The sequence below is a fragment of the Polyodon spathula genome, chromosome 29, assembly GCF_017654505.1.
Source record: "Polyodon spathula isolate WHYD16114869_AA chromosome 29, ASM1765450v1, whole genome shotgun sequence".
In the NCBI taxonomy this organism is placed as follows: Eukaryota; Metazoa; Chordata; class Actinopteri; order Acipenseriformes; family Polyodontidae; genus Polyodon; species Polyodon spathula.
In genome coordinates, this window is record NC_054562.1 from 1,172,875 (window position 1) to 1,184,230 (window position 11,356).

The window sequence follows — 11,356 nt, forward strand, 5'->3', positions numbered from 1 at the left end:
ATCCCATTATATTCTGTTCTATGCTACACTGTCCTATATGAAGCTGCTTGTCGCTGTGTTTTCACTGCTGGTTATTTCCAGGCTGCAGAGTGGAGCGTCAATCTTGTTAAGATGTCGTCATTTTTGCTGTAAAATTGTTCTATTTTGTTATTTTAATTCCTGCAGAAAAGCTGATGCTTGTGCACGAGAGACGCTCTGGCGTGATTTTTTTTTTTTTTTTTTTTTTTGGGGGGGGGGGGGGGGGGGGGTGGGGGTTCATAGTTAAAAATTCTTTTTACCTCCCCTCCCGCCCCAATAAACTCAGACAGACTGCTTAGACGAAATCGTTTGTCAAACTCTGAGTGAGACAGAGTGTGCACACACGTCTGACAGGACAGTTTGAATCTCTGTCAGTCTGTCTGTGACAGGGTGTGTGAGAGTAGAGGAGGGAGAGAGAAGAGGGAGGGAGGGCCTAGTGTGACACTAGATCTCCCTCGCACTCTATAGATATTATAGGGAAGGATCGAGCGTGAGGGGGAGGGGGAGAAGGGAAGGAGAGAGTGTGAGAGGGGGGGGGGGGGGCAGGGGTGAGAGAGCTTCGGAGCCTTCCGTGTCTATTGTGGACTATGTGGAGACTGAAATAGTCTCGGAGGCACAGATAACACAGGAGTCACATTCCAGCGACGAGGGCAGAGGAGGGGGGGAGCTTCCCAGAACAGTGGAGAGGAGATAGGAATAGAACACAGATAGAGACCACGATTCCACTGCTTGGAGGTCCAGTGCTGTATATTATAAAGACATTTCAGAGGGCTGGATCTCATCAATATCAGGGTCTAGTGCTGTATATTATAAAGACATTTCAGAGGGCTGGATCTCATCAATATCAGGGTCTAGTGCTGTATATTATAAAGACATTTCAGAGGGCTGGATCTCATCAATATCAGGGTCTAGTGCTGTATATTATAAAGACATTTCAGAGGGCTGGATCTCATCAATATCAGGGTCTAGTGCTGTATATTATAAAGACATTTCAGAGGGCTGGATCACATCAATATCAGGGTCTAGTGCTGTATATTATAAAGACATTTCAGAGGGCTGCATCGCATCAATATCAGGGTCTAGTGCTGTATATTATAAAGACATTTCAGAGGGCTGGATCACATCAATATCAGGGTCTAGTGCTGTATATTGTAAAGACATTCAGAGGGCTGGATCTCATCAATATCAGGGTCTAGTGCTGTATATTATAAAGACATTTCAGAGGGCTGGATCTCATCAATATCAGGGTCTAGTGCTGTATATTATAAAGACATTTCAGAGGGCTGGATCGCATCAGAGAGGAGAGGAGGGAGAGAGGAGGCACTTAACAAAATAGTTAAGACTGGGTTATAAATAGAAAATGAGAGAGGAGGGAGGTATTTAAACAGCTTTGCAGAGAGAGAGAGAGAGGGAGTAATAGATACAGGGTTTACAAGTTGTGTGTGTTACATTTTCATGCTGTGTTCAGTTTCAATAGCTGTAGCCAAACATAAACAAACCAACCAAGAGAAAAGAAAGACCTCTCTGGTCTTTATGACTGCTTGAGAAATATTATTATTATTATTATTATTATTAATAAATAGTTGGACTAAACCGCTAAGACTCTGGACAGCAGTTGGACAGGCTGTCAACGTTGGACAATAAGGAAAAGACACCTTTGGAAGGTATGTGTGTGACTCAGTGTGTGTCAGTGTGTTTCCACTAGAAGTCTTTCTCAGTGTCTTCAGTGTGAATTCAATGGCAAACGTTTCCACTAGAAGTCTTTCTCAGCGTCTTCAGTGTGAATTCAATGGCAAACGTTTCCACTAGAAGTCTCTCTCAGCGTCTTCAGTGTGAATTCAATGGCAAACGTTTCCACTAGAAGTCTTTCTCAGTGTCTTCAGTGTGAATTCAATGGCAAACGTTTCCACTAGAAGTCTTTCTCAGTGTCTTCAGTGTGAATTCAATGGCAAACGTTTCCACTAGAAGTCTTTCTCAGCGTCTTCAGTGTGAATTCAATGGCAAACGTTTCCACTAGAAGTCTTTCTCAGCGTCTTCAGTGTAAATTCAGTGGCAAACGTTTCCACTAGAAGTCTTTCTCAGTGTCTTCAGTGTGAATTCAATGGCAAACGTTTCCACTAGAAGTCTTTCTCAGTGTCTTCAGTGTGAATTCAATGGCAAACATTAATAAAGCTAATAAGAGGTGCGCGTGCGTGTGCGTGTGTGGTAATTGAACTCTTGTAAAATCTTCCCAAAGTAAAAGCAAAGTGTAAACAAGCTCCTTGAGTTATTTTTTCAGATTCAGATTTTTTTTTTCATCAGGTCAAGTAATCCAAGATGGACACCGGGCTAGGGCAGGTGGAACGCAATGCATACGATGCATCACTTCCTGTCCAGGAGGATGCTGGGAGCTGCGAGCCGTTGTCCAATCAGAATGGAGCAGGGCAAGAGGCCCAGGAAGTGAAGAAGTGCTCTGAGAAGGAGGGTGTGTCTGGTGAGAAGGTGGGCGTGTCATGTGAGAAGGTGGGCGTGACCCGTGAGACAATGGGCGGCGTGTCGAAAGGACAGCGGAGGAAAGACAGGCAGACAGACAGACGCAGCGCTCCTCTCCCCTCCCTATCCCGCTCTCACACGCTCCCTCGTTCCTGTGCCGGGGGATCCAGGAGAGCCATCACAGCCCGCTTCGAGGAGCGGAGCGCTGAGGCAGGGTAAGGGTGAACAGAGCTCATGGCTTCATTACAGGGAAATGAATCATCCCGTCCCAGCTCAGCCCCTGACTCACTGTGTGTGTGTGAGAGACCCTGAGCAAGTCACTGAACCTCCTTGTGCTCCGTCCTTCGGATGAGACGCCAAACAAACGAGGTCCTATTGGAAGAGACTCTGCAGCAGCCCCTGACTCACTGTGTGTGTGTGAGAGACCCTGAGCAAGCCACTGAACCTCCTTGTGCTCCGTCTTTCGGACGAGACGCCAAACAAACGAGGTCCTATTGGAAGAGACTCTGCAGCAGCCCCTGACTCACCTTCCTCTCTCTCCCCCAGGTCTTCAGCCCGTCCTAAGTTCAAAGTTCAGAGGTCGACGAGTATGGGGGCGCCTGGAGGAAACTCACCGAAGCAGGTTTTGCTGCAGTGGTGCAGCTTAAAAACACAGGGGTACCAGGTACGCAACTACACAACACAGCTACACAACTACACAACAGAACTACACAACTACACAAAACAGGTACACAACTACGACTACACACAACATTGCTATGGTATTGATGGCAGTGTATTGATATGGTATTGATGGTATTGATGGCAGTGTATTGCTGTGGTATTGAGGGTATTGATGGCAGTGTATTGAGGGTATTGATGGCAGTGTATTGCTGTGGTATTGATGGTATTGATGGCAGTGTATTGCTGTGGTATTGAGGGTATTGATGGCAGTGTATTGAGGGTATTGATGGCAGTGTATTGCTGTGGTATTGATGGTATTGATGGCAGTGTATTGCTGTGGTATTGAGGGTATTGATGGCAGTGTATTGATGGTATTGATGGCAGTGTATTGATATGGTATTGAGGGTATTGATGGCAGTGTATTGCTGTGGTATTGAGGGTATTGATGGCAGTGTATTGATGGTATTGATGGCAGTGTATTGCTGTGGTATTGATGGTATTGATGGCAGTGTATTGCTGTGGTATTGATGGTATTGATGGCAGTGTATTGCTGTGGTATTGAGGGTATTGATGGCAGTGTATTGATGGTATTGATGGCAGTGTATTGATATGGTATTGATGGTATTGATGGCAGTGTATTGCTGTGGTATTGAGGGTATTGATGGCAGTGTATTGATGGTATTGATGGCAGTGTATTGATATGGTTTGATGGTATTGATGGCAGTGTATTGCTGTGGTATTGAGGGTATTGATGGCAGTGTATTGATGGTATTGATGGCAGTGTATTGATATGGTATTGAGGGTATTGATGGCAGTGTATTGCAGTGTATTGCTGTGGTATTGAGGGTATTGATGGCAGTGTATTGCTGTGGTATTGATGGTATTGATGGCAGTGTATTGCTTGATGGTATTGATGGCAGTGTATTGATGTGGTATTGATGGTATTGATGGCAGTGTATTGATATGGTATTGATGGTATTGATGGCAGTGTATTGATGGTATTGATGGCAGTGTATTGATATGGTATTGAGGGTATTGATGGCAGTGTATTGCTGTGGTATTGAGGGTATTGATGGCAGTGTATTGCTGTGGTATTGAGGGTATTGATGGCAGTTCGTCCGGACTCCTCTCGGCGTGTCATTAACTGCAATCCTTGTAGCTCCAGCGATCTGCGCAAGATTGAACTGCAGAGGAAGAAAGAGCGAGGAAGGAGAGGGAGAGGATAGAAGAGAGAGCGGGAGGGGGAGGGAGAGGAGAGAGAGAGGGGGGAAAGGGAGATGGTACAGAGGGACAGACAGGAGGAGAGGGAGATGGGGGTGAAGGGGGAGAAGAAGAGACACGGGGAGGGAGAGGAGAGGGAGAAAGAGGAGGGAAAGAGTGAAAGGGAGGAGAGAGGAGAGAGGGAGGAGAAGGAGAGACAGGGAGAGGTAGAGGAGAGAGAGAAGGAGAGAGAGGAGAGGGAGGAAGAGGAGGGAGAGAGTGAGCAAAAGGGAGAGTGAGAGAGAGGGAGAAAGAGGGAGGATAGGGAGGAAAGGGGAAGAGGAAGAATGAAGACAGTGAAAGACGGGAGGGGAGAGAGGCATGACAGGTGTGAGAGGCTAAAAAGGAGCCGGGGTTGAGGGGGAAAAAAGAGGGAATAGGGAGGGAGAAGAGACAGGGGAAAAGACGAGCCAAAGACAGGAAGAATGAAAATAAGGACAGGAGAAAGAGGGAGGGGGAGAAGTGAGGCGAGAGAGGAGGGGGAACCGGGAAGAGGATGGAGGGACAGCGAGAGTGAAAGAGGGAGGTGAAAAGCGAAAGAGGAGAGGGGAGAAGAGGGGAGCCGAGAGAGAGGAAAACACAGTGAAGGCAGAGAGGGAATGAATGGAAGATGTCGTGTGAGACGTGGTAGGGGAGGGCAGGAGGGGAAGCGAAAGGGAAGAGGAAGGACAAGTGACAAAACAGGAGGGGGTGTTATGAGCTAAGAAAGGCGGTAAGGAATTAAAACCACAGATAAGAAAGGGGGGTGGGTGTAGGGGTTTTAATGTATTAAATGGAGGAGAGAATGGGAACCAGGAAGAGGGAAGTAAGGACGGGGGAAACGGAATGAAGAATGGAGAAAAGGAAGAGGAAAGCGGTAAATGGAGAGAATGGGACAGGAGAAAGGAAAGAAGAAAAAGAGAACAAGGAAGCAGAGGGAGAGGAAAAGGGGGAGGAAGAGAGTGGAGAAGGGGCAGAGGAGAGAGGAAGAGAAGAGGAAAGGAAGTGATAACAGGGGAGACCGAAGCTAAGACAGGAGGAGGGAGACATTGTGTTTTTTATACAATTTCCACATCGCTGGCGCTAATTAAAGTGTTTCGTTTTTTGGTTTTTTTTTGTTTAATTGAAGGTATTAAAAAGATGTTTTTTTGTGAAATTTGTTCTCTATCCTGGTACTGCTTTTAAATATCAATCCAATCATTCAAGCATCTTGATATCAATTGGATTGCACTAGTTATATTAACGGGTCTATATATATATATATATATATATATATATATATATATATATATATTATATATAATCGTATGGCCTTATTCGGAATATCTGTCAGCACAATTAAAAAATATATTTTTTAATAAATGAATTTTTATTATTATTATAACTCTGGTTATCAAAAATCCGTCTCAATCCGGTTCTAGTTACAGGAGGAATTCTGGAAAGATTTGAGTTTGCTGCCCCGTGTTTGAATTTCCTTTCTCCACAGCTGAAAAAAAAAGGGATTTAGCTTCGAAACGTCCTGAAATAAATAATCTTTTCAGCATGTAAACAAAAAACACACTTTATTTTAATAAAAGGAGGACTTCTAGCTAACATTAGAGTTTGAATTTTTGTCTCTTGGGTTTCTTTCTAGATCTGACCCCCCGGGAGGGAGGGAGGCTGGCTCTAGTGGATTCTCAGCCTCCACCCTTGAAAAAAAAGCACCCATTTATTTTATTTTTCCGATGGAGGTAGAGCTAGGAGGGAGGGGAAGGCCGACCAAGATAGAGCTAATCTAGTTAGAGCTGGGGGACTGGGGGGGGGGGAGGCAGTGTGGCTCTAGTGGTTAGCTGAGGAGGGACTGGGAGGGAGGGACGCGGAGCTGAGGGATCAATGAAATCTCGGCAGAGCCCTGACCTGGCTCCCTTGGTTCCGACGAGACCTGAGGTGGGACTCTAGGGGAGGGACCTGCCTAAGGGAGGGCTTGCTCGAGACTTCGAGGGAGGAGGGAGGCTGGCCTCCCTTAGGGGAGGCCGAGGAAGGACTCTCGGTTACTACTCCTGACCTACTCCCCCTCTCCGACGAGATAACAATCTCGATGGCTTCGTGGGTCTATAGTGAGAGCTCCTTCCTGCCTCCCCTCCCGAGTGAGGGAGGCAGTCTGGCTCTAGTGGTTAGAGCTGAGGAGTGACTGGGAGGGAGGGAGGGAGGGAGGCTGGCTCTAGTGGTTAGAGCTGTGAGTGGGACTGGGAGGGAGGGAGGCAGTGGGCTCTAGTGGTCAGGAGCTGAGGGAGGGACTGGGAGGGCGGGAGGCTTGGCGGGCTCTAGTGGGTTCGACTCCTCCCTGAAGGGGACAGGGGCGGGATAGGGCGGAGGCTCCCCTAGTGGACCAGATCACCTGGCGAAGGAGGGGCACTGGGAGGGAGGGAGCGGAAGCGGAGACTGGCTCTAGTGGTTAGAGCTGAGGAGGGACTGGGAGGGAGGGAGGGAGCCTGGCTCTAGTGGTTAGAGCTGAGGAGGGAGGGAGACTGGGCCTTAGCGCACTCTGGACCGAGGGGACGGGAGGGGAGGTAGGGAGGGGAGGGAGGGAGTCTGGCTCTAGTGGTTAGGCAAGAAGAAGGAATTGCCATATGAGAAGAGAGGAGAGAGTTAGGGTTAGGGTTAGGGTCGTTAGGGTTAGGGTTAGGGTTAGGGGTTGAGAACAGCCCTTCTGTTTAATACAGTCTATAGTGGAGATCTGAGCCTCTAATCTCCTCAGTAAATGATTAACAGCACTGTAGAGACACTAGGAGCTGTGCTCACAATGCCTGCTGTAGATGTAAATGATTAACAGCACTGTAGAGACACTAGGAGCTGTGCTCACAATGCCTGATGTAGATGTAAATGATTAACAGCACTGTAGAGACACTAGGAGCTGTGCTCACAATGCCTGCTGTAGATGTAAATGATTAACAGCACTGTAGAGACACTAGGAGCTGTGAAAAAAACAACATATGATAAATACAGTATAATCGTAAATCTGGAAAAACTACTCACTTCTAAATCTTTTGTAGTCATTTTTGTATTACTTTAGTATAAAATACATGTTAATTTGGCTTCATATGTTGTTTTTTTCTGACTTTATGTGAACGAAAAGACACACATTCGCCCGTTCTCCCATTGGAAATAGTGATATTTTGAAATATCACTGTCCTGATCACAAAAGCAAAGTTTGTGGGGAATAATAGCCATTTTCTATACTTTTGAGGCATAAGCAATTAGGAAAAAACACTTACTACCCAGGAACCAAAAATAATAATAATAATAATTGTTACACAGTGTAATTAAAGACACAGAGACACACAGTTTGGAAACTCTTATTTATTTAGATATTTTTTTATGAATATGTTTTTTTTTCTCCCTGTTGGGATCCACTGAGTTTTATTTTATTATTTGCGAGGGTAAATACAATAAAAACAATGAAACAACAACAACAACAATAATAATAAATAATAATAATAATAATAATAATAATAATAATAATAATAATAATAATAATTACAGCAGTTGTTGTCGTTTTAAGGACCCCTTATATGACTTTTTTTTTTTTTTTAATCAGGCAAATCCAGGCAAATTACACTACTTAACAGGCGGTCTGCCAGGACACCTATAAAAGCCTTTGCACATTTAATATGTTTATTTAAGGACCCCCGGGGTCTATATGACGGGGGGATTGCAAAGCCTTGCTATTGATGAATTATTGATCTTGATCACTGGTGCAATCTTAGCTCATTTTCATGGGACAGAGAGAGAGATTGAGAGAGGAGAGGAGAGTGGGGAGAGAGGGGAGGGCGGGAGAGGAGAGGGGAATGGAGAGGGACAGAGGGAGGGAGAGGAGAGGAGAGGGGAATGAAGAAGGAGGGAGTAGAGAAGAGAGGGGAATGGAGAGGGAGGGAGGGAGGAAACAGGAATGGTGAGGGAAGGAGAGAGGGAGGGAGGAGAGAGGAATGGAGAGAGAGGGAGGAGAGAGGAATGGAGAGGGGACCTCTCACTTCCGATCTAACTCCCTACAAGAGAGGAATCCTTACGTCTGGGACGGAGACTAAGCTGAGGGAGCTACTCACTACCTCTTCTTATCGAGGAAGAGAGGACAGAAGAGGAGAGAGCGTCTAGAGGGAGACTTGGACCTTGGGAGAGGGAGGGAGGAGAGAGGAATGGAGAGGGAGGAGAGGAGAGAGGAATGGACCTCTACCGCAATGGAATGGAAGACCTCCTCTCTAAGAGGAAATGGAGAAGATCTCGGAGAGATCTCTGCCTTCGATCCTTCCTCTCCCTTCCCTCCTGGAGGGGAAGGAGACAATGTGAGAGGGAAGGAGAGAGGGAGGAAGGAGAGGAATGGAGAGGGAGGAAAAAGGAGAGATCTAGAGAGAATTCCTAGGATCCCTCCACTCCGGGCTAGGAGAGAACTCTTGGGGGGGAGAGGAGAGGGGAGGGGGAGGAGAGAGGAGAGATAGGAGGAGGAGAGTGATAGAGAGAGAGGTGAGAGAGGGAGGAGAGAGAGAGAGTAGAGATAGAGAGGAGAGAGGGAGGATGAGGAGGAGAGGAATGGAGAGGTCAGAACTATGTAGACATGCATCAGAAAAGACTACCACGCCTCTCATTACCTCTCCTTTCAATGTTCCGACCTACTTTCCCTCTACTCTCTCTCCTTAAGGAGAGGAATGGAGAGGGAAGAAGGAGGACCTCATATGGAGAGAGGAGAGAGGGAGAGGGAGGGAGAGAGAAAGAGATTGTCATCCCAGCGGGAAATGAGAGGAATCGAGGAGCGAGGGGTGAAGTTGGAGATTTGGCGATGGACGAGGAGGGGCATGGAGCAGAGAAGGAGCAGGAGCGGAGACGAAAGACAGGAGGGAAGAGGGAGCAAGGCCACTTAAAGGGGGCACGAGACAAGTTAGGGAGACAAGATAGCCGGTCCAGATCCGAGAGTCCGTCCCCCACTCGCAGGCCCAAGCCTATGCCTCCAAGTGGTCTTGCTGACCAGCACTGCAGAGAGAGAGAGAGAGAGAGGAGAGAGAAGGAGAGAGAGAGAGGAGGAGTGTCTCAGATCTCTTCTCTCCAGGTCTGCTTACTGGCGGGTGAGCTCTCCCCCTTTCGTCTCCTCAGGTCCCAGAGACTGGCTGTCTCTCTCTCAGGAGAGAGAGAAGAGGAGAGAGAGAGAGACGAGGAGAGATGAGAGATCGAGCGAGAGCGACAGAGAGGAGAGAGAGAAAAAGAGGGAGGGGGACAGAGAGAGAGAGGGAGGGACAGAGAGAGAGAGGGAGAGAGAGAAAGAGAGACAAAAAAGAAGGAAAAGAAGGAGAGCGAGGAGAGGGGGGAGAGGGAGAGAGGAGAGAGGGGGGAGAAGATGAGGAGAGAGAGAGGGAGAGAGAGAGATAGGAGAGGGGGGGGGAGAAGGGGAGATCAATGAGAGAGAAGAGAGGAGGGGAGAGGAGGGATGGGAGAGGGAGGAGAGAGAGAGAAGAGCGAGAGGAGGGGGAGAGAGGGTCCCGAAGGAAGAGGGACAGGGAGAGGGGAGTGAAGAGAGGTGCGAGAGGAGGAGGAGATGAGGAGACGGAGGGAGGAGGAAAGGGGGGGAGAGACGGGGGAGGTGTGGAGAGGAGGGAGAGAGAGAGGGGGCAGTGAGAGACGAGAGGGGGGAAGGAGAGAGGGAGGCGCGAGAGGAGAAGGGCGAGGGATTGGGAGAGAAGGAGAAGAGAGGGGGGAGAGGGCGAGAGAGCACTGGGTCAGTGTGTGTTGTGTGAGTGTCACTGGGAGAGTCACTGGAGTGTATGTGTGTGTGGGTCACTGGGAGAAGAATCACTGGGAATGTGTGTGTTATTGGGAGTGTCACTGGGAGAGTCACTGGGAATGTGTGTGTTATTGGGAGAGTCACTGGGAGTGTCACTGGGACAGTCACTGGGAGTCTCACCCTGGTCGGTCTTGGTCGCTGGTTTCCAGTTCTCAGTGCTGATGATCGGCAGGCACACCTGCCCCTTCTCATCGATGTTGGGGTGATAGTGATGGATGATTAGATCTTCTTCGTCTTTGAAGGGATCTTGGAGGGGGTTTGAAGGGGTATCTGCGAGGGGGAAAATTATCTCAATCTAAAGCACCTTATCAGGGGGTGGGTGTGTCCTGAGAGAGGCGAGGGGAGAGGAAGAGGAGGAGGTAGAGAAGAAGGAGAGAGGAGAGGAAGAGAGGGAGTATTCTGAAGAGAGGGGATTCGAGGCGAGAGAGGAACCTGTGGAGGTTAGGAAGGGAGGGAGAGAGGAGAGCGAGAGGAGAGGATAGGAGGAGAGGAGAAGTCCTGAGAGGAGAGAAGAGAGAGAGAGAGAAAGGAGAGAGAGTCCTCTCTGCTCTCTCTCCCTACTCTGTCTTCGCTCCTCTTCCACACCTCTTCTCACTCTCAGAGTCTCCTCTTCTTCTCTCTCCTATACTCTTTCTGGGAGAGAGGAGATAGGAGAGAGGAGAGAGGAGAGAGACGAGAGAGAGGTGAGAGGAGAGAGGAGAGAGAGGGGAGAGTGGACAGAAAGGAGAGAGAGAAGAGAGAGAGAGAGAAAGAGGAGAGAGGAGAGGAGAGCGGAGAGGAGAGAGTCGCCCCGAGGCCCCCGTCCCACGGGAGAGGAGGGAGGTGAGGGTCTCCCGAGATGGGGCGAGTGGATCGAAGTGGTGTGGAGCGTGGTGCGGGGAAGGGCCGGGAAGTCCGCTTAGAGAGAGGGGAGGCGAGAGGAGAGAGCGAGGGGAGTGGAGAGTAGAGGAGAGGGGAGAGGGAGCGATGGAGGAGCCACGCGATTTTTCTGTCAGGCAGGCTAACGTTTCAGATAGTCTTTATCTGTGCACCCTCCCCCCCCCCCCCTGCAACTACTTCTCCCTCTCCCCTTCCCTCTCCCTCTCTATTCCTTGTCCATCTTTGTCCTCTATATCCTCCTCTATATGTATCTCTCTCCCATTCGCAAACTACACACTC

General features: G+C 48.5%; 1 protein-coding gene and 1 pseudogene across 1 annotated transcript; one reads left to right on the forward strand and one right to left on the reverse strand.

Annotated features, from left to right (window-relative positions):
• Positions 1-1,316: 1,316 nt before the first annotated feature.
• On the forward strand, positions 1,317-6,031 carry LOC121302111 (smoothelin-like). Its single transcript, XM_041231933.1, has 4 exons — positions 1,317-1,682; positions 2,320-2,705; positions 3,037-3,154; positions 6,026-6,031. Exons 2-4 carry the CDS (start codon positions 2,335-2,337, stop codon positions 6,029-6,031), a joined length of 495 nt encoding a protein of 164 aa, XP_041087867.1. The 5' UTR covers positions 1,317-1,682; positions 2,320-2,334.
• Positions 6,032-10,166: 4,135 nt separating this feature from the next.
• The window catches only part of LOC121302112, a 4,472-nt pseudogene continuing 3,282 nt past the window's right edge, over positions 10,167-11,356 (reverse strand).